This window comes from Mustela nivalis (assembly GCF_964662115.1).
Source record: "Mustela nivalis genome assembly, chromosome: 16".
In the NCBI taxonomy this organism is placed as follows: domain Eukaryota; kingdom Metazoa; phylum Chordata; class Mammalia; order Carnivora; family Mustelidae; genus Mustela; species Mustela nivalis.
In genome coordinates, this window is record NC_139035.1 from 45553103 (window position 1) to 45576140 (window position 23038).

The 23038-nt window shown below is 52.4% G+C and overlaps 1 protein-coding gene across 12 annotated transcripts in view; it reads left to right on the forward strand.

Moving 5' to 3' along the window:
- Positions 1-23038, forward strand: part of SRGAP2 (SLIT-ROBO Rho GTPase activating protein 2) — a 230524-nt gene that overhangs the window by 203905 nt on the left and 3581 nt on the right. For 3 of the 12 annotated variants that reach the window (XM_082702139.1, XM_082702143.1, XM_082702142.1), the window contains exons 17-22: positions 339-444; positions 9142-9366; positions 13249-13328; positions 15588-15768; positions 17319-17465; positions 20907-21231. In XM_082702139.1, coding sequence (XP_082558265.1) covers positions 339-444; positions 9142-9366; positions 13249-13328; positions 15588-15768; positions 17319-17465; positions 20907-21231 — 1064 coding nt within the window. Of the gene's footprint in view, positions 1-338; positions 445-9141; positions 9367-13248; positions 13329-15587; positions 15769-16584; positions 17466-17890; positions 18572-20906; positions 21232-21853; positions 21949-23038 lie in introns of those variants that run through there. The other 9 variants (XM_082702146.1, XM_082702148.1, XM_082702147.1 and 6 more) reach the window with 6 other exon arrangements.

A 23038-nucleotide genomic window follows, 5' to 3' on the forward strand; every position in this document is an offset into this window, starting at 1 on the left:
TCAAGTCTGCAGTCATAGCGATTTGGGGACAGTTACTTGTCTGTGGTTGCTTTAATAAGAGAGCAGCAGGTGCTTGGGGAATATCCCCAACCCCTTCTGAGCCCAGGGAGCATAGCCCTTCAGTCCTGCATCAGGACGCGTCTGGAGCCCAGCAGGTGCCCTGTGGCAGCAGTCCTGCCCCAAGGAGCCACAGGGTTGGAACTCCCTACATGGCACACCAGTGCTGCGTGGATGTGGCTGCTGTCTCTGCAGCACCTGCTGGTGGTGCCGGCCCTCACGCCATTACTCCGAGGGATCTCAGTTGCGATGAACAATAATGCATGGCTGTCTTCTTTCAGCGATGGACAACCTGCAGGAGAGAGCTCTGCACATCCGGAAAGTTCTCCTGGTCCTGCCCAAAACCACTCTGATTATCATGAGATACCTCTTTGCCTTCCTCAATCAGTGAGTAGACTTCACAGTGAACAATGGGATCAGGCCTGGGCTTCGGCCCCCGAAGCTTACCTGTAGAGCTGTGTCAGTTCCCCCGGCCCCGTGCATGTCTGTGGGGGCACCGACTATATGCGGGGCACAGTTGTAGGCTGTGCGAGTACATTGCAAAACAAGAGACAAGAGCCCTGATACCATTAAACTCACATTCCAGGGTAGGAGACAGACAGATAACAGATATGTCAGGCGGGAAAGGGTGCTTAGATGAAGAATAAAGAAGCGTAAGTACAGAGATAGAGTGTGGGAGGGTCGGAATGGGGGTGGAGGGGAGAGGGAGAGCCGCTGTAGAGGGGAGGTCAGCAGAGGCCTCTCTGAGGAGACTGCGTGAGAGCAGCAGCCCAAATGGAGTCACTGAAGGAGCCACAAAGGGTGTTGAAGGCTGTCAAGGCCCAAGAGTCATGGTCATAATGGGTTTGGATTTGGGAAGCCACTGGAATCTTTTAAGCAGGAGAGTGATAAGATCTGATCTGTATATATGCTTTAAGCCCAACAACTTCGAGGAGAAGTTACCATCCAGGACTGTGAGGAGAAGCAGGGGCCCCTATGCAGAGGTTTAACGTGAGGTCTCAGCCACAGGCACTAGGGGCTTCAACAGGGGGATGGGGGGTGAGTCATGAGGGAGGGTGATGAAGTGGGTTGGGTTTGAGCACAGCACTGACGAGGTGTGGAGAACAGAATCGAGACAAGGCACCCATGTGGCCATGTTCATCTGAGGTGCCTGTCAGGCCTCCAAGCGGAATTTCTGACTGGGCAGTGGGACATAGGAATCTGACACTCGGAAGAAACCCAGAGTAGAGATACGAGTCTGGAGTGACCATGTACTGATGTTTTAGCTGGTTACCCAGGGAGTGAGCCTAGCTAGAAGAAAGGTCTGAAGACCAGAGGGGCCCTGGGCTTGGATGGGGCATGGCTTCCTGTGCGAGCAGTGTCCTTGCCGAGGGTGGGCGTTGGGTCCCCACAGGACAGCAAGGACATGTGGTGTTTGCCCCATGGGCACCTCTGTCTTCATGTTGCTCCCTCAACAGCCTGGATCACAGGCTGTACGTGGGCAACAGCAAAGCCAGGTAAGGCCCTGGAGGTGTTTCCTTTCAGTCTGCTGTGTCTTAAAAACATTGAAACATTTAAATATTAGGAAATTTTACTTAAAATACCTCAAAGGTATTTACTTAAAATACCTCAAAGTTTCTAGCTTCTCTTGAAATCCCCGTTAAACCTGTCACTGATGTCCTCGCCTTCTGCAAGGAGGCTGTTCCGTGTGGAGTCAGGGCTGCTGCGGGGGGAGGCCGGCCCCCCGACTCCCCATACCTTGCCCTTCGTCTTCACTTTTGCTTCCTGGGCTTTCCTCTCGTGGAGAGACAGTTCTCTAGATCCATGAGTCTGTCAAAAGAGAAAACAAAATTTCTTCATCTTCCTGGTCAGTTTGGCCTTTGCTTCCGAGGAGAACAAACTTAGTGGCCATCTCATGAGCAGGGCTTGCCTACTGTTCACAGTCAGCCCGGCCTTCTGAGGGTCTAGGCTAGCAGCCCTGCCAGGGGCCTTGTCGGGGCACCCACACCGTCCTTCAGCCTGGCTGCAGCCTGCCTCCTCCACGTGGCCATGTCTGCACCTTCCCTTAGCCGAGCCCTGACTCAACACCGCTGCCGCCCACACTCAGTAGCCCTCACGGACCCACAGACGGTGTTCACATGCCATGCCTCGAAGGCTGCCGGAAATGGAAACCCCGTACTGACTCTTGAGCCAGTCAGCCCCTCGGGACCACCAGTTCTTGTCTCCCCTCATTGACAGACACCTGCCCACACCAAAGGAGCCTGGTCTGGCCCCCCAGAGTGGGAGTGTGAAGAAGTGGGGAGCAGACAGGTCCCAGGGCAGCTGCGTGCGGAAGCACCGTGGCCTCACTCTCCTCCCTGCGTCTTCCTGCTGCGTAAAGGTGTCAGGGAGCTCGTGGGACAGGGGGAGCGAGAGAGGGAGCCTCTGGCAGAGGTGGACGTGGTGGCCACTGTCGTAGGAAGCATGGGAATTACACCAGTGTAACCATTACTTTTCTTTTGTTTTCCTTTTTTGTCTGGTTACAAAAAGGTGTATATGCTCATCAAAGTATTTCGTGGGAAAGGTACAGCATTCATAACCACAGTGTTTCCTAAAATAAAGGATGGAATTCAGGACACAGGCGCTAGAGAATACCACCTCTGGGGAAAGATGGTGGCTCAGAAGTGTACTCTTATCAACAGATGTGGCGACTGTTGACAGGGAGCTCCTGAGGGAGACTCTGCTGGGCCCCGACTTCAAGACCACTCTCCTTTGTTGTTCTGCGTCCTGGGGTGTGTGTACTTTACTTCTGACTACAGTCTTTCTCTCAGGTTGTACACCTCCTCAATCTCAAGGAGCCAGAAAACTAGTATGTGTGTAAATGTGTGTGGGACTCCTTACACGTGCAGCAGCGCTGTGCGGACTTGTCCTGGTTCCATACGTGTATGTAGCTAGTGTCTTCTGGAGTGCCCGGCCCACTGAATGAACCTGGGCCTGTCCAGCAGGCCTTGTTAATCATTAACATTATCTTTACTAGCATCTACGTTAACTACCTATTGCTGTGTAACAAATTACCCTAAAACTTAGCAACTTAAACCAAAAAGCAGTTTCTGGGGGTCAGGAATCCCTAGTGTAGGTGCAATGTCACAGGGGGGCCTCTGGCTCTAGCTTCCTTGAGACTGCCGTGAGGGTGTGGGGGCAGGGCCGTCGTCTCCGAATGGCTCCACTGGGGGGGCATCCGCTTTCCAAGCCCACTTGTGTGGTGTTGGCGGGATTCAGTTCCTCGCAGGTTGTTGGACCGAGGACCTTCCTTGCTGGCTGACTGTTGGCCAGAGGCCTTTGTCAGTGCTTCACCTTGCAGGCCTCACCACAGAGCTGTTCAATCCATGGCAGCTGCCTTCCTTCCAAGCACGTGAATGCGAGAACACCCAAGACAGAAAGCATAGTCCTTGGTAACCTAATTACAGAAGTGACGTCCCATGCCTTCTGCCATTTTCCATTCACCAGAAGTGAGTCACTAAATCTAGTCCACACTTCAGAGGGAGAACATTACAGCAGGGTGTGAAAACCGGTAGGCAGGGATCATGGGGGTCATTTAGAGGCTGCCTACCACAGCCTGTGTGCTACCCAGGACTTTTTGGCCCCAACAGTGTCCTTAGCTCCCCCTCACTGCAACCGACTCTGTTTTTTGCCTTTTGAAACCTGCTTTCTTCAGATGTCAAACAATATAGTCTTTTAGGCTCTTTTTGGTCAGGTGAGGTCCACGGACCATCATTTGGGAGATGGTTAAAAATGCTGCGTCTCAGCCCTTCCCGCTCAAAGACCAGTGAATCCGAATCTGTGTTTTAACCAGGTCCCCTGCTGAGTCTCATGCTCATGAAAGTCCGAGAAACACTGCTGTAGGCCCTCAAAGGCTCAGGTCCTCTTTTTTATCTGAATGAGAGAGTGAACCGCGGGTGCTTTTCGCCCTATTAAGGTGCCCTGGTGTCTCCAGAAAAGCTGAATCTTCCTCAAAATCTCACCAATCTCCAGGTGCCTCCCTGTTTGGAAGGATTCTGGGCAGTTCTTCTGACTTTCACAAGGAGCGTTTTGGCTTCCACACGCAGATGGACAAGTAAAGTTGTGGTTAGGGTGTCTTGGAGTGCCCACAGCTGCTCGTGGGCTTATCTGTTCCCTTATTTAACACATATTTATTAAGCATCCACTGTGGGCCAGGCCCTGTTCTCGGTGTTAAGCACCTAAGAGTGCACCGAACAGTCCAGGTATCCCATGGGATCCCTTTGGGGTTCATGTTCTATGGAAGAAGACAGAGCAAGCGCTTGAGTACACATACCCTGTATCAGAGGAAGAGCGCTCTAGAGAAAAGGAAGCAGGTCAGGGAACTGGCGAGTGCAGGGGACAGGGCAAAAGTTTGCTCTTTAAGAGACAGTGGTCAGCAGGAGACCGTGAGCCGTGAGGTAGGAGGAGGACCTAGAGAGAATGGTGTCCCAGTAGCCATGTAGAGGAAGAGGGAGTGAAACCAGAGGTAAAGGGGATGGCAAGCCTGCTGAGGAAAGGACTCAGAAACGGCTTAGCAGTGGGGAGGGCACTGGTGACCCTAAGGAGTGTTGTCCTGATGGAGTCGAAGGAGCCAGACCCGGATGGTGTCAGGTCGGGAGAGAAGGGCTGCCGCTGATGGCTAAATCACTGTGGTAGGTCCCTACAGCGGACCTACCTGTCTGGCCCTACAGTGGCATGCTGCAGCGTGGATGCACCTGGAAAACATCCTCCTGGAGGAAAAAAGACAGACACAGAAGCCTGTGTGGGGCCAAGGTCCATTCATCTGCTGTGTCCGGAACAGGCAAATCAGCAGTGACAGCAGATCCGTGGAGCCAGGGACTTGGGGGAGGGGAGGATGGTGGGGTTGGGGCGTGACTGCCAATGGACATGGGGTTTCCTTTCTTGTGATGAAAGTGTCCTGGAACTAAATGGTGGTGATGGTTGCACAACATTGTGAATATGCTAAATGGCACTGAATTAGACACTTTAAAATGGTGAAAATGGTCGATTTTGTGGTATGTAGATTTTGCCACAATAAAGTTGGGGAAGGGCAAGAGAGACGGCCCATGTGTCTGCTCGGGCTGCCGTAGCAAAGTGACTAGGTGACTTCAACAACAGAAATTCATTTTCTCGTGGTTCGGGAGTCTAGAAATCCAAGGTTAAGGTGCCGGCAGGGGCAGTACCTTGGCTTGTAAGTGGCAGTCTTCCCTCTGCCTCCCCCTGTGGCTCACCTCTGTGCACGGAGGGAGAGCTCTGGGGTCTTTGCCTCTTCCTAGAAGGACAGCAGTCCTCTTGGCTTCAGCCCTCTCCCTTAGGATCTCATTGAACCTTCATTATCTCCTTAAAGATCCTTTCTCCAAATACAGTCCCATGGGAGGGGGGTGGGTAGGGTTTCATCACAGGAGTCTGGGGAGGGGGGACACAATTCAGTCCATAGCAGAAGGGGTGGGGATGGATCGGAGAATCACAGACAACAGGTACAGATAAGTCCCAGAAAGTTTTCTAAGAAAATGGGTCAGTAATGTGGTCTGGACATGGGGTTTAGAGGGGATTCTTTTTCATGGGGCCAGTATTCCTGCATGTTTGTATGCTGGTGGGAATGGCCCAGTGGAGAGGAAAACTGATGGTGCAGTTGCTGGACTGATACTCTTGCTGGAGAGAGGATGGAGTTCACTGCAGGGGAAGGAAGGCGGGACATGAGGGCAGAGAGGCAAGTCCCTTCGTAGCTGCGGGGAGCACGAGGAAGCCGACGCTTGGCATCGGAGGAGAGAGAATGACAAGGCGAGTGACAAGATGCCTTTGAAGGACCATCAGGAAACATCAGCCAGAATTACACCGGACTTCTTACCTCTTAGCCTTTTGGGGACGTCGGGGAACGCTGTTAAATCATGGATTTAGGGAGGGAAGTTGTAGTGTCTTCTGTTGGAAAAGCTTTTAAAGGCCTGATGGATTCTCAGCCCCATGACTTGCCTGGGGCCATGGTGAATAATACAATTTCTCTTCATCCCTTTCAAACCTAAAATCAAATCCGATGCTTTAATATCTTACCCATAGTCTGTTGGTTGTTGCCAAATCAAACCCCTGGGGCCAGTGAAGCTGAAGGTTTTTAAGTGAAATGTCACATATTTAAAACAGTCTGTCCGAAGCTTGGTGTTCTCCCTGAGGATTTAAGGTTTCGATTTTGGGATCTAGAGTCCTCAGTTTGATGATGTCTGTCGGGAAAGGAAGATGGCTAGCCCTCTATAAATCAATTGCTGGCAAATGTTGACAGCCCTGCTTCCCATTCCCTGACTAGAATCGAGGGTCCTGTATCAAGAAGCAATTTGGATATTATAATTACAGAAAATAGGGATGGAGCACCACCTGTGTGCAAGGCACGGGCTCAGTGCTCTGCGTGTGACAGCCCATTCAAGCTTTTTTTTTTTTTTTTAAGATCTTACTTACTTATTTGACACAGACAGAGATCACAAGTAGGCAGAGAGGCAGGCAGAGAGAGAGGGGGAAGCAGGCTCCCTGCTGAGCAGAGAGCCTGATGTGGGGCTCGATCCCAGGACCCTGGGATCATGACCTGAGCCGAAGGCAGAGGCTTTAACCCACTGAGCCACCCAGGTGCCCCCCGCATTCAAGCTTTAAAACAGCCCCGCTAAGGAGGGGAACTTAGGAAGAGATTTAGAAATCAGAATACTCTCCTGGAACTCGTACATGATGGGACCAGGACTCAAAACCAGGTCTCATTGACTCTAAAATTTGGGGGATGTTTTGTTTTTCTTTTTTAAATTTAATCAAAGGGACAAATGTGCATCATTAAAGGGTAAAAAGTCCAGAGAAGTGCATCATAAAAACAAGTTCCCCACCTCAATCCTGATTTTCTCATCCCTCCCCAAAGCCTGTGTTCCCAGTCCCTATCCTGAACCTTGTTAAGACGCATGGAAGATGAGTTTGAACCAATTAGAAGAATTTACTAATATTATGGATAGAAGTTCTAGAAATCTAGCCCAGTTCTGAGAAGAGATGATATTATACAAGTTGTTACCAAAAAAAAATTTTAAAAGAGGGACCTGTTACCAGTGTTTTCCATTGTAAGTATTTCTTTAAAAATAAAAATCCAGTATTTAAATTCTTATACTGGGCACAGACTTGAGGGCCTTCAAGGATTATTAGCACCGTTATATTGCATATGAAATGACATGCATTTGTATGTGTACATGTATGAATTTTGGGGGGAGAGGATCTCTGGTTTTTGTCAAATTCTTGAAGGAGGCTGTGACCCCCAAATAGTTGAGAACCATGGCTCTAACCCCTCAGTCTAGGTGTTCCCATTGTAGATTGGAAGAGAGAACCTTGGTGTATATTTTAATGGGAGTAAGAAATGGAACTGGCCCATGAGACTCCAGTCCACGAAGATGTGTCCCCCTCAAGCCCCTGGTCGTTGCAGCTGCCTGTGAATCAAACAGCCCTTCCCTTAGGAGGCTTGGCCAGGCTGCTCATCTCTTACGGGCCTTCGACTGGGACTCTCAGGGCTAGACTTTGTTTCCCTCTAACGGCCAGGCTTCTCAGAAATGACTGGTTTTCTTCCATGTTTGCGAATGTCATCAGATCGCACTAAAGAGACAGGGCCTTCCTCCTCCTGGTCCCTGCTGAGGTTACCGAGTTAATTATCTCTCTTGTGTTTGTCTTGTGTTTTTTTGACCAAGAAGTAGACTTGGAAATTTCTCCCCGTCTTTTCTGAATCTCGGCTCTCTTTTAACTCAGGAGCAGGGGGGGAGGCTTATGCAATTCAAACTTTCAGATCTTCTGTGAAGCAGCCCCACCCCTGAGACCCATAACCTCACCCATGGCTGGCCTCCCTGCATTTGACTAGGTCCTGGAGAAGAGTGACTCTCAACCGCGACCATTTTCTCCCCAGAACAGCTGTTTGCATCCATGGTATTGCTTCTGTAAGGTGGACAGGGGATGTATGCAAATCTGCAGTAGAGGAGAGAACCACTGGGTTAGAGAGAGGCCAGCTTGGTAATTGGAATCTGGGGGGCGGGATCCGCTAGAAATGAACTCTGTCCAGTTCTGAACAACACCCATGCAGATGAAGGCAGCGGGGCCTCGGGCCTCTGGTTCAGCATCAGAGGGCTTTGGGTTCTCCTCAGATCTGTCAGAATCAGGTGCTGGGGACCGCCTGCTGAGGCCCATGGAGGAGGCAGAACTCCTTAGCAGAGCTCACAGCTCTACAACCTGGGGCTGGGGGCTGGGGGTGCACGTATGGAGCTGGTCAAGCCTTCCACCTGGGTGAACAGAGACCAGTGGGGGCCAGTGAGGCCCAGCAGCTCACTGAAGGGCTCGGGTCCTTGGCCAAGGTTAGAGGTGTGGCCAGAGCAGCTGCTGCCTGGGAAGGGCCAGTTGCCCGGCGAAATAGCCAATAACGAAGTCAGACTGCATCCAGAGGAGGCCTGAGCAGACACTAAGCATCATGCTGACCTTTTCCTGAATAAATCCTGATTGTAATAGTAGAGGATATTATGGAAATGAAAAACAATTACATTAGCTTCCAGAAAGAAATTCACTTGCTTAATGGAATACAAAAGCTAATCGGTTGGCGAATTTTTTTAATAAGTCTAGAGCTCAGAATGGAAGATCCCTAGTAATTTGATTATTTTGCTCTGCAGGAAGGTACACAGCGCACGACGCCTGCGTCTTCTGACCGTGTCATTATGAGGGCAGCCTGAGGGTCTCCATCTGCTCCGGCAGCTTAGTGGGTTGGTGTGTGGGAGTTGTCCCCACTCTATGGAGTGGTGTGTTCTCAAGGCGGGGAGAGCTGGCCGAGAAGGTGTGGAGCGAGGGTGGTGGTGGGCTGGCAAGTAGAATTTGAAAGAGGAGCTGGTGAGAGAGGAGGGGTGAGGCCCGCTAGGAGGTGGCTCCTGAATGACCGGTCACCGTCTTCTCCCTGCGGACTTTCTAGAAGGGCTCCCATGCCCAGAAAAGCAGGTGGCAGTTTGTGGAACTTCTGCTCTTGCTCTTGGCAGTGCCTCCCCTGATTGTGTTCTCTGAGCATTCATGCGAGTGCTTTCCAACTTGCCCCTTTCCCTTCTCCTCCAGTTTATCACAGTTCAGTGAAGAGAACATGATGGACCCCTACAACCTCGCCATCTGCTTCGGGCCCTCACTGATGTCAGTGCCCGAGGGCCACGACCAGGTGTCCTGCCAAGCCCACGTGAACGAGCTGATCAAAACCACCATCATCCAGCATGAGAACATCTTCCCAACCCCCAGGGAGCTGGAGGGCCCCGTCTACAGCAGAGGAGGAAGCACGGAGGACTACTGGTAGGGGGCTCTGGGCTGGAGGCGGTGTGGGGGGTATCCCTGGTGCACCCTGGGTATGGGGGCCAGATGGCCAAGCGAGACCCAAGGGAAACACCCGGAGCCTCTCAGCCTCCCACTTCAAGCTGCCGGGATCTGGGGGGTGGGGTGGTTCGGGCAGTGTCCTGCCTCAGCCCGACGTGTGGAGTAAGTGCCTTTTGGTGCCACCTTCCTGTTTCTTATGCGTTCTCAGTGGTGAGGAACCATTCTGGAAAATAATGACAGCAATAATAGGAATGTTAATAATCTCCAGGAGAGGAAAATTTATAAAGTTGTATTTAGAACAGCTGCTCATCAGTCAGCAGTGTCTCTCAGGCTCCTGCTCTGGGCTGTGTGTCATGAGAGACACAACCCCGGGTCCCAGAAAGAAGAATTTCTTTCTTATGCCTCATGCCTATAAGGTATGAGGCATCGTTCCCTCACTGTGAGTTTATACAATGATAATTTAGAATGATCGCAGAAATTTGTGAAGAAAAGGGGTGAGTTCTGTTTTTGGCAGATTAGGCATACTTCCACCCTAAAGCGAGATTAAATCCTGCGGGGCGAGGTTTTTCATGACCGAGGCTGGGAACAGAGATGTAAAAGGAATCCCTAGGGCGCATCTTTACTAGATCCTTCTGTTAGACAATTAGCAAATTACTCTTTCCATACTACAGATAGAGTCACTGTAGCCCAGAGAGGCCAGTGACAATCTTTCAGGCCACTTTAGGAGTGGGGATTCCAACCTTGACACGTCTTAGTACAGGACACCATCCAGGACCCCACACTAAACCCCGGGGGTATTACTGACATGTCATTTTCCCATCACACACAAAGGCAACCATCTCTGTCTTTCACTCCTTAACATCCCTCCCCTCCCCCCCATCCCCTCGCATGTTCCCCATCAAATGGTGCTTCAGCCTGAGCTAAAAGCATGAGCCAGCGCAAATCGGATTCCGCCTGAACGCAACATCTGGAAACAGTTCAGCAGCCCCATTGCTACCCACTGAGGCAAGAGGAGGAGGGGGAGTTTGTTGACTTCATTAGAGGCCAGTGGGCCCATGCTTCTCTCTGATCACCACGGAACAGCCTCCTGCCTGAGTGAAGAACGTGATATTCATGTGTCCGTGAATGTAAAAATACCACTGACACCCCTGGCTTTGGTCTTGTTGGCTGTCGCGCAGATCCCAGCACCCGGGTCCGAGCTGGAGAAGCCCACATTTGCCAGCTCGGAGAGAAAGCTTTCCGTCACTGACAGATGCTTGCTGGGGATGGGGGCAGTCGTTCAGGTCTCAGCCTACAAGCTGATGAGCTCCAGGGAGCTGTCCTTGGGCATATGACTTGGAGCATCGGGTTCTCTCTCAGGAGGGTTGAAAAGCTGTGGAAGTAGTGCTCCCAGGGCCTGCTTTATCTTCCTCCCAAAGAGTGCCCTCACGTCTCAAATATCTCAGGGCCGATCCCTGGACACGGAGCCCCCCCCCCCCCAAGCCCTGTTCCCCCAGTCCCAGCCCAGGGGAGCAGACAGAGTCACTGCAGGGGTGACTCACAGGGAACAGCCCCCCTGCCCGCCCCCACCCTCCACTGTTGTGCATCCCACTATCATTAGCAGCCTCTGGACAAACAGCAAGATCAGTGAGGGGATGTTACTACCGCAGACTGGGTGGGAGGCAAAGCACCCGAGGGCCAAGAGGAGGTGACCTTGGGTAAGAAGGACCATCTGACCGCTGGACTCACCCACTCAGAAGGCTCCCAGCCTCTCTTCTTTAAGAGGAGAAAGAAGTGCCAGGGAAGCGAGCTAAGATGGATGAAGGGTCGGGCGGCAGGGAGGGGGGTGGTGGAAGGGGTCTAGAGCCTGAGAATCCTGGAGAGTGGCCGGGAGACCGGAAGAGCCAGGGAGAGGGACCTGCTGGCCACTTGGCCTCCCCGTAGCTGTGAAGAGGAGAGGGCAGTCCCCCTTCATCTCGCTTACCAAGCGCTGCAGCTAGAATCCAGTTCCCTGGGACTGCCTGCTGTTCGGCCTGCGGGGCCTCTGCAGACCGCAGGTGTCCGCGGACTTGCGATGTGGCCAGCATGTGGATGTGGAGTCAAGCATAGAATTCCAGAGCTACCAGGGGCCTAGTAAAGGCATCATCTCGCCTTTCTGTTAGAGCAGTGGTTTTCCAAGCGGAGTCTTTGGACCAACAACACCTACGTGACATAGCACTGGCAAGGAATATAGACATTCCAGCTCCGCCCGGCCCTCGAGACTTAGAAACTCTGGGGGTGAGCTAGTGCACTTGTAACAAGCTGTCCAGGACTCCCTGAAGTTGGAGAATTGCTGCCTTTGTGGATGGCCACGTAACTACACTTGCAACTCTGGAGGAAACTGAGCCTTTGTCCTGTATGCCCGAGGGCTTCTAGATATCATGAAGCTCATCAGAGTTTTTGGCCCAGTAAACAGTGAAAAATTGTGTCCACATTTATTGATAAGGAGGACTCTCTGGGTCTTCCTTCCTTCCTGCCTTCTTTCATTCCCACACTCATCTGCCACATCCTACCTTTGTGGTCTCAGGAAAATTACATCGCTGCTCTGCGGCTTAGTTTCCACATCTATAGAATGGGAAACCAAGATTACCTGTCTCATAGGGTTGTTGTAATGAACAAATTAGTTCACGTAATGCGCTTGGAGCAGTGCCTTGCTGGTAGTTAAGTGCTTAGGAAATGGTTAAAAAATTAAAAAAAATAAAAATAAAAAAGGAGGAATCCTATTGATGCTCTCCCAGAAAGTTCTCTGGATTCTGGAGAGCCTCCTTGGAACTGACTTCTGAACTGGTCCCCTGGTCTTTGAGGAACCTTCTGGAGTGAAAGACCTGTCCCTGTTCCAAGGGGAGGGAAAGCTATAGGCTCAAAGGTAGGAATCGTGAAGCCAGGGGGTGGGTAGAGGAGATGGTAATTAATGCTTCCATAGAATTGCCTGGAAAGGCTCTCTTGTTACTACCAACTGCCAGAGAAAGAAGCTTTAGCAATGAATGGGAGTTTGGTCTGTTTCTCAGGAAGTTAGAATTTCCTGGTGCCCATCTCCATCCACTCTAATGTCCACAAGGCAGGAGACCAGGAGTGGAAATGGTTTTCCCGGGAGCTTCCCTGACCAGTCTCATTTCTCAACCCTGGATGATTTTAGACTCCATAAACCATTGAAGAACCTGACCGGCTTCCATGCCCTGCCCTCTCGCAGAGTCCGGCCCACAGCAGACCCTTCGTCTCCCTCTGACTCACCTCCCACTCTCTCACCCACGCAAGACCAAACCACAAAGCCTAGAGACATAAGCAAAATGAGAAAGAAGGAAAGGAAGACCGCTTACGGACCACTGTGTCAGGTCTCAGTGAATCTTCTGGCGACGCTGTGACATTTTACAGACCACTAGCCTCAGACCATCAACCTTAGGTGGCTGAGGCTTAAAGAGATTCCGTCCCTTGCCCAGGGTCCCACAGCTACGGAGTGTCAGGGCTGGTTTTCAGGTCCTGTCGTGTCCCTGGCAAAAGCCTAGTGTTTTCTTCCATGGGCTACCTCCAGGGACTAGTTCACCCAAAACAGCCCTTGAGGGGTTGAATTGCTCTGTATTTTCAAAAAGACTTATTCTGTAAGTTCAAAAAGGGTTCCCTCTGTCTCAGGATATTCTAAGCCCCAGGCAGTCTCAAATAGTTTTTGCAGGAGCGACTAGAGAACCTCGGGAGCCTTGTGTTTTACCATCATCATCGGGAGCAGTCCAGAGGTGGAAAGCGTGAGAGGGCTTCCATGCCCTTGCTCCAAGGAAGCTGCGTGAAGGAGAAGACAAGAGTTTGGTCAGCGAGGGGCTGAGGTCCCCATGTCTCTTGCTTCTGTTGCAGTGACAGCCCTCATGGAGAGACCACCTCGGCTGAGGACTCAACCCAGGACGTGACCACAGAGCACCATACGAGTGATGACGGTAGGGGGCGCTACTTCCAGGACAGCTGGGCCACGGGATTGTGGCGGGGGGGGGGGGGGGATGAGGACGGTGAAGTGGAAGGAAAGGATTATATAGCCTGTGCTCCCAGTGCACCTTGCTGCTCAGCAGCCCCCTGAAGACAGGCAGGGGGCTCTCCTGTCTAGTTTTCATTCCTTCCCTTTCCTGGAGTGACAGCCCACCTTCTCAAGAATGGTCTCTGTGCTAAAGCGGAGATGGAGCGCTGGACCTTGCAGAGCCTTTAAAGCTTCTTGCCCCTTCTCGCTGCCCCTCACCCACCTTCAAGCTCCTTGTCTCGCCTGCCTGCCTCCCAGGCGTGGTGTTGGTCCCCCAGCCTAGACTCTGGCCAGGCAGCTGGAGACCAAAGTCAAGGAGAGCTCATTTGAGAAAACCATAGGCCTGGGGAATAGAGAAGCTGGTGCCAAGAGCCCAAGAGAAGCAGGCCAGAGGGGAGTGGGACTCAGGATGCAGAAACCACACGCTTTCACGCCTGCCGACTGGAAAAATTGACCCTTTCCAAAGTACAGACATGTGAGCACTGAGCAGCCTGGCGGTGTGCATCATGAGGTGGGATGTGCAGCTGTCACCGCCGGCTCCTCGGCAGCGCCCATGATTTATTAGGGTCTGTCCAGCCAGCACGCCGTCCCTCCTTCCAACAGTTAGTTCCGCGCCTTCATTCCTGGACCCCTTGGGCTCTTGGAAGACTCAACAGCTGACAAGGGGCCTCAGAATTTTCTGGGCACAAGAATGAAATGGCACAGTCTTTGGAGCCTTCCCTGCTTTCTGCCTCGCTGTGAATTCTACAATCCTAGGCCAGCTTTTTAGAGGAGAAGGAAAAAAAATTAGGGCTGCTTATTTGGATGCCGAAGTCAGATGGATCAGTATGATAATCTTCCCCATTACAGGAGGGGAGCAGGTAAAGGAGGGAAATTGGTCCCTGCTAGAAGCTTTGTAGGCCTTATCTCTTAATCCTAGTGAAAGAGAGCCACCCACTATTACAGCTGAGCAGACAGAGGCCAAAGAGGTCAAGTGATATGCCCAAGGCTGTACAGAACTGAGATGGGATATTTAGCTAGGCCTTCTCTGGTGGGCCTCCTGGAGAGAAACCTCCAGGCCTGCCTCTCCCGGAGCAGGCCCACTGATCACGCTGGCTGGGCCTGGGCCTGCCTATAGGCAGTCTGATGTCCAGGCCTTGGAATACCGGCTTTAACCTCAGGGTCCAGGTTTCTGGAAGCCTTCTTGCTCTCTGACCTTCCCCCTGCCACTCAGCGCAGATGATGGTAATGACGATACACTAAGAATCAGGGCTAATGTGTGCACCGCCTCGCTCACTGTAGACCCGCCCTGTTCTTAGTGCTTTTACAAATTGCTGATTAATGACTCCTCCTAACAAGCTCATGAAAAAGGTACTTTTTTTATGCAGAGGAGACCGAAGCTCACCCAAAAATAAAAAGTCACTGCCTTTGTAAACCCCTTTTTAATTTTCAAATGACTTTTATGTCCATTTAACCCTGTATTAGCTACAAAATATATTTCTGTATTCTGTATTTTGCTGGAAAGTAGATTGTTTGAGTTATTTTCTCCTTACAAAGATTAAAAGCTCATGGTCTTCTAGGGGGAATGGATAGTATAAATAAAATTGATTGTATTGAGAGTACAGTATGATAAATGTTCTGCAATTAATGGAGTTATTTTATGATCAGAAAAGAGCTTATAAATGCAGCAGGACAAGGTCAGCGATAGGGTTTGGCGCTATGAGCTGTGGACGCACCAAAGAAGTTCCCATTTGCCCTGAGCGAGGCTCAGCCTATTGGGCAGCATGACGCGCTCTCCCAGGAGACACACTGTGTCCAAGCAGGACGAGACTCCCGCCACGCACGTGTGGTTCGTTTTTGCACGGAAAACTGCCGAGAGAATAAAGTATTCTTTGTATTGTTTTGTGTCTTAATGATGCTGTTTCAGTTGTGACTCAGTGTGCTTCGTCAGGAGGATGAGAGAGGAGGCGCTTCCGGGTGGGGGGAGCAGCATGACCAAAGGCAGGAAAGGGCGCACACGTGCTTTCGGGGTGACGGTGCAGTCCGCACGGGGATCCCGGCCTCAGCCGTCGGGCCTCCGTGGCTTAGTTCTCACACCAGGTTATCTTCCCACCTGTGTAAGTTCAGCTAAGTGGGCTTTTCCGCCCAGTTTCCTGAGCCTCTGGGTCCCAACAACATGTGTTTCCTTCTTTTCTGCCCTTCTCAGAGTGTGAGCCCATCGAGGCCATTGCCAAGTTTGACTACGTGGGCCGGACAGCCCGAGAACTGTCCTTCAAGAAGGGGGCATCCCTGCTGCTTTACCAGCGGGCCTCTGATGACTGGTGGGAAGGCCGGCACAACGGCATGGACGGACTCATCCCCCATCAGTACATCGTGGTCCAAGACACGTACGTTGGGTCCCCTGCCCCTCTAGGCATCCCCGGCTGCGCCGTGGGAGAGAGACTTTATTTCTGGCTCCGGAGGAGGGTGAGAGAGACCGACCCTCAGGGGAAGCCCACCCCATCCCTGAAGGACCCCACGCAGACTCCGTGGAGGACTGTTTCTCTCATCTCTTCCCCCTGCGAGTCGCTCGCTACCCACCCACCACCCTGCTAGTCATTTTGGAAACTTCCCAGCCCTCCTGCTCATCCACACTTAAACCTGATGAGTGGTAATGAGGGGTTATTGTTTGACCACTTACATTTCCGTTCTGGAAAGCTCAGAGTGGGAAAACATTTGTACTTCTTTTCTTTTTAAAAACAAAACAAAACAAAACAAAAAAACCCAAAACTAGGCTCATCCCAACCAGTTGGGCCACTGATGGCGCTTTTCCCCTTGCAAATGAAAATGATGCATTGCTTTTCTAGGAGAGATCTAGCTCAAGCGGCCTGGTGGAAACGAGCCAGTTCATTTAACCCAGATGAGGCTGACGTGGGGAAAAACAGGGAGAGGAGGGGAAAGGACTTCGGGGAGCAAAGGGCATGTGAACCGGGCCCAGAGAGACTTCATCAGCTGGGCTGTCGGGTGGCTCCCCGCTCTTTAAAGCAAAGTCTCTGGGGCAGGAGCACTTTTCCCCCCTCCGCCCCCGTGATCCCCCCCCCCCCGCCAGCCCCAGCCTGCCTCCTTGCCCCTTTGCCCTGCCTCTGCCCCCGACTCCCTGCCCTTGGATGTGATGCTGATACTGTCCGTGTTTTTAGTCCTTCCCTTAATATTATTTTTTAAAGGTTGATATCCTGAGTGAGTCTGCACCCTCCCAGCCTCTCCCCGGCTCGTTCTGCAGGGAGATCCTCCCTCTGTTGATAACATCGCAAACCTGGTGGCCATCTGTGCGTGGACAGGACCCTCCCAAATTTAGCATTTTGACTTCACTACGGGACCGAGAGAAGATGAATTGTGGGGGAGAAGGGGCTTTCCTTGTCATCAGTAGCCAGAGGGGCCGGGAGAGCAGTGGAATGACCTGGGAGCGGCTTGGACGCTCTAAGCGGGGCTCGATGCGCGACGACCGAGTGTGGTGGTGTCCTGCCTCAACGCCGGCATCTCCAGGGCCAGCGCAGAGCAGCCTGTCCTGGCCCTCAGTGCTCGAGACCTCAACAGATAAACCGCACTCTGGACTGGCAGCCTCCTTCTCCAGGAGGTTGCCCCGGCACAGCCGTCCCGGGAAAGCAGCGAGGGGTCGAAGGCAGATGCCTCGAATCCAGGTGTCCTCTAGCTCAGCCTTGTGGCGGCCGCACAGCATCCCACAGAACGCAGCGGGATTATTTATATTTATTTAATGACCCTCCGAAGGCCTTTAGCTTTCTTGCCTCTGCACGCAGAGCTAGCCCAGCCAGGTGTCCCTGCTGCCTCAGAGCTGTCGCGGGGGTCGCGTGTGTGTTGGGGGGCCATCTCGCCGATTTAACACTGCTTTTTGTGTTGTTGTTTCCCCCTCCTCCCTGCCTGCCTGCCCCTTCTCCCTCAGCGAGGACGGTGTCGTGGAGAGGTCCAGCCCCAAGTCTGACATTGAGGTCATTTCTGAGCCACCTGAAGAAAAGGTGACAGCCAGAGCGGGGGCCAGCTGTCCCAGTGGGGGTCATGTAGCCGATATTTATCTTGCAAACATCAACAAGTAAGCTCTGCTTTTCATTTTCTGCTCCCCTGAATGCCTTGTGACCCCTAGCCTCACCCTCCGGCCTCATGCCCCTCTCCAAGCCTGTGCCGCACCTCCCTGCCCCCCTAACACTGCATGTGCTCACCGCTGCTGCAGGGCGGACAGGGCTGAGGAAGCTTCCCCAGGCCCTGCCTGCAGATCCCAGGCTCCTGCTGTGGAAGGCCGCCCCACCCTGGGCTCATGCAGTGTCCCTCAGCTCGGTAGGGCCCCGGCTGATGATGAAAACTTGACCAAAGCTTTGGTCCCTTTATGCAACTTGGTTTTGCACTGTTTCTCAGAGGTGCCTTCTCTTTTCCAATACTTCCCCAAATACTAGTCTTTGATGTCTTCCTGGCCCTTCCTTTTCTGTCCAAAGATCCAACTTCGTGTGCGTCTTCCACTAGGCTCACGTGACCCCAGAGGGGTTTACTGAGAGACCCCGTGTCTGTTTCCTGCTCTGTCAGGCATTCGCTCCGTCAAGGAAAGGAGACCACTCTGCCCGCCCCCGCCCCCCAAGGAAAGCTTTGTCCTGAGCTCTTTCATCATTGCCTAACCCCCAGCTCCTTTCTGCCCTTTCATACCAGTAGAAGTAATTGTCCGTGTTTTCCCTGTTGCTTTAGCCCTGTGTCATCGTCCCCTGTTAGTCCCTTTGCAGATTCCCATTCCTGTCCGGCAGGCTCTTAACTCTGGCCCCAGCTTTCATTGCGGCTGTGAGCCCCATCCCAGGGTCTTAACTCCACCCACACCCGATCTGGCCGGCTAGAGGGATTCCACGCCCGTGCGCTGCTGCCTCCCCTAGAGACTTTCAGGTTATTGGAGAACTAATCTCATCTCAAGGGGCCAGACACCAAGTCCCAAAGCCTGCAGACCTCTTTCCGCCAGACCCTGAAACTTGGCCCAGTGCCAGCGGGATGACAAGCCCCAGGGCCTTCCTGATGAATACGGATTGCAGATGATGTACAGTTTTTATTCCCCTCTGGCTTTGGAGGAATGAAATGATTTGCACATTGGAAACCTGTTAACCGTAGCCTCTGGACACTGAAACTGGAAGGAGAATAAAAGATGCTTGTTGTTTTTAAACTGCACCAGCTCGCCCAGATCTCTTGGCTTTCTTCCAACCAGCCGGTAGCAGGGGGAGTGGTTGGGGCACGTGGCTCTTTTCCATCTTTGGCCCTCAAGTTAGTGAAGTCGCTGATTCAGCTCACTTAGCATAGGTATGATTTAAGGCAGACCAGTAAAAAAGAACGGGGAATTTATTTATTTCCCTCCAGCCCAGTACCCTGCTGGGAGGGCCGAGCTAGTAAAAAGTAACTGTGGACTAATCACATTTTCTTATTTATTTACAAGTCTGTGTTAATTATAAGCCTATCATCATAAGGTGGTAAGCCTCTAATTAACCCAGAAACCAAGGCGGGGTTGGTGGAGGGAGAGTTAAATAATTAGTTAGGTACATGTTTCTAAGCCATCAGAGATTGATGCCATCTATACCAAGAAATTGTACAGGATAATAGCTGAAATAGTCAAAAGATGAACACCAGGTGGAAAGTCAGGGTGGTTCCCTTGAGCTCCTTACCTGGTGACGTCAGGATGGGGTCCTCGGAGGACACGGGCTCCCCAGACACCAGCTAGTCGGTGGGCCAGTGGCAGCCCCCGGCTGTGCTTGCCCTGAGGAGTGACTCCGCCCTGCCAGGCCTCCCTGCCTGCCCCACACGTCCCTCCTTTCCCAGGCCCCGGGTTCTCTCACACCCCTGGATCTTTGCATCTGCTGCCCCCTTCCTCCCGGATCAGCTCCTCCTCTCCCTTCAAGTCGTAGCCCGAGGATTGACCTCTTTGGGGAAAGCCATCTGCCACCCCCGAGGTCCTTGGGACCTGAGTTAGGTGCCCGAGTCCTGTCCTCCCACAGCAGTTTTAGTCTCTCCCAGGACCGAGGCCGCACTCGGATAACCCACCAGGCTGAGCATCTTGAAACCAGGAACTCTGCCTTCCTCTCCTGTCCCCGGGGCCTGGCCAGAGACCTGGCCCACACCGGCCGCTCCATAAGCTGCCTCCTCAGCAGTTTGAGCTCTGTGAGTCAGCGACCCTCAAGTGGAAAAAGGAAATCAGCGAAGAGTTATTTGGGTGTGGCGTTCGATTTAGTTTCACACATTGAGTGAGGGCTCCCTGTCGGACCGAGCGCCCGTGCTGGTTTTTCAGAGATGAGTAAGGGGGTACTGGGCCTCGGCACTCAGTCCGGCAAAGGAAAGGCTGTATGGACAGGTGACTAAAAAGCAGCACCATCAGAAGCCCCGAAGGAACAGAGGAACAGAAGAGGGAGTGATTGCTTCTGCCTGCCCTTGGACTTGGGGTACCTGGGAAGAGCCATTTCGGCCGGGCCTTATAAGACTCTGAGAACATCCTCTTTCTGCTCAAGAGTGGCTGACGCCCAGGGCTTAATGGCCCGAGCAGGCAGCTGCAGGGAGCGCATGGAGAAGAAATGACCCGTGAACAGGACCAGGACTGGCTTAGGACACTGGCTCGGCCACATAGACCAGCACCCCACCTTTAGTCCTACCCTTCCCTTCCTCCACCTCAGCTCCTGCCTCGGCCTTCGTGGTCCTTAGTGGTTTCGAGATCAGAGCTGCCCAGCTGCCAGCCCAAACCAGAAGTCGGATTTCTTCTTAGATTAGATCCTTGTGAACCTGATTCCAAGGGAAAAAAATGAAATTATTCGGCAGTAGGCAACACCCATGCTACTAGGATTCTGCCAGGCCATCTTGTGGGAGAATCTCAGCGGGCTGAAGGAAGCTCGCGCAGAGCCAGGGTTCAGCCCAGTACTGGGTGATTTAGGGTCACATAGATGTATTTCCACCCTAAGAAAAGGCACAAACTTGGCCCTGACCCTGCCACACTGCAGCCTCCTGAAAAGTACTCTCTTCCATGTCTGCCCAAGAAGCAACAACGGCCTCTTGCCTGAGTCCAAAATGATCACAATCTTGTGCTTGGACTAAGAAAATGCTAGAATTTGGAAAAACCAGTTCTCCTCTTGCCTTCTTGGTGATGGTGAGAATTTTCTCCTACCTGGGTAGGTTTCTTAGGTTTCTGTTCAAAACAGGTAATGGAGGGGGCCTTTCTGTGAATCTGTCTTCCATTAGAAACTTTAACTTAATCAGACATTTTTCCTGGCAGCACCTTACATCTCCAGAACTCAAAGCTCAAGACCACCAAGTAAGTATCTGTTTCTGCTTTGCCCAGGTTGGGGGTGGCAGGGGAACAGAGACACATAGAAAGCAAGGGAAGGTGAGGCCAAGGAGAGAACGTGCCGTGTGTCCCTCTTCTCCCAGAAGTCGTGGAGGTCAACACCTGCTCCTCTCTCACTCCTGACCTAGCTTCCTCAGGGACAGAAATCCCTGATCACGCTGCCCTTTCTGTTTGTGATTGAAGGCAAAGGAAGAGGCCAGAATCTGGGAGTATCCGGAAAACATTTCGGAGCGACAGCCATGGGCTGAGCGGTTCCCTGACTGACTCGGCCACCCCGGGGGTGGGGGCTAGCTGCCGCCCATCTTCCCAGCCCATCATGAGCCAGAGTCTCCCCAAGGAAGGGCCAGATAAGTGTTCTATCAGTGGGCATGGGAGCCTCAATTCCATCAGCCGCCACTCGTCCCTGAAGAATCGGCTGGACAGTCCACAGATCCGGAAGACAGTGACAGCAGGGAGGTCAAAGAGCTTCAATAACCATCGGCCCGTGGACCCTGAGGTCATTGCACAGGTAAGGTGGGGTGGGGCTTCTGGACGCCCGGCTAGCACATCTCCGTTTGTTGCACCCACATAGCGCCACGTTAATTACATTAATTACGACGGGCCTTGAAACCGCGGAAGTCTGTGCATCATATACCAAGTTCAGAGGCTGCTAGACGCCTGGACCCGAGAAGGCAGCTCTCTACGCAATTCGTCTATCCCACTCTCCCCAAGAATTCGAAGACAGAATAAAAGAATTCAGACTTTTTATTCACGTACAGGCTCTCGAGGCTTGTACTTTTTAAAGCAACACATTAGAGTCTTTTGATAGAGTCCATTCTGCCCAAGTTTCGGGTTTCGAGAGCCTGGTAGGCTTTCGTGAAGCTGTGCGAGTGTTGAGGCTCAGATGTAGTGCTGGCCATGTTTTTCTGTCACCCCGCCCACGCCCCAGTCCCGCTCCCTGCGGCTGATCCCTGGTCCCTAATGGGAGGAGGAAGACCACCGACAGCTCCTGGGTTCATGGGGGGGCGCAGGTAACGGAAGGGTTTCCAGCCCCAGTCCCCAGGCGCAGTGGCGGTGAGCTCCCTGGTTATGGGGTCTTCCTTCCGCGTAAGCACCACACTGACAAGTCTCTGTTTTCCGTGGACTATTAGCGATCCAGCCCCACCTCTAGAAGTCCGACTTCTGGGGTCGCTGCAGGCAATTCATTCAGACGCCTCTCCCAACTCTATAATTTTCGTTAGACCAGGTAGGAGCGAAGGGCTCCCCGCTGTCCTCCTATGTTTCAACTGAGTTGAGATTCTTCTTGCCCCGTCTTCCAGGGGGCAATAGAGGCTGCGTCCGGTCTCTATTGGCTTAATTGGGATGCTCTGCTTAGGGAAGGTGTAACCGGCAAGCATAGTATTAAGCAGCGGGCCTGTGATGTCTTGCTTTGCTAGCCCTCTCCTCCTGCGCGTCTGCTGAAGCTCGTGGCTGCGATCTGCCTTGCACCGTGGGAATCCTCCCAGCTCCCTCCTGAGCCAGGTGTTAAGACGAAGCTAGAATACATTCCCAGGACAGAGCAGGACTGAGATGATGGGATTCTTCCTGAGCATTTTTATGGTTTGAGAACAATCATAGGGATGAGTGAAAATCACCGTCAACAGAAAGCATAGCTCACCCTTAACCAGGGCCTTGGCTTGGGACATGTCATCTTGACATGTGAGCCTGATTCTGAGGAGGAGCCCTGTGGTGGTTTGGGGGTGCCCGACACAAGTGTGTGGAGAGGTGGGGAGGGAGCTGGGAGGTCTCCCTGAGGGGCAGCTGGCTGCGAACAGAGGGTCTTTGGTTCTGCTGTTTCCTGAGAGCTGGGTGGTTCCACTGTAGCTCCCAGGAAGTGATTCACCTGTGCGGGCTCTGGCTCCCCCTCCTGGTCGCTCTTCCGTCCCCTCTGGTGGTAATGGGTAGAGGGAAATGGCTTCCTCAAATTGGGCTCTCTGGTGGGGTAGGGGTGGGCATGGGGGGGGGGGAGGTGTCCTGATGAATCTTCAGGGCGAGGGTTCTGGAACCTTTCCTCAGCCCGTGACCCTTCTCGACCTTTGGCTTTGAAGCCAAGAAAACAAAGATCATACTTAATCTCCACCACTTAGTGAGAAATAGTTTATTATGTACAATACCAAGCATACACAAAAGTAGAGAGAATTGGATAATAAATCCCACATACTCGTGACCACACTCCTGGCCACTCTTACTTCAGCAATCCCCCCCCTGCCCCCACACTGGATTATATGTCATTTCACCCAGAATTATTTCAGTGCATATCTCTAAAACCTGAGGACTCGATTTAAAATAACATCTCT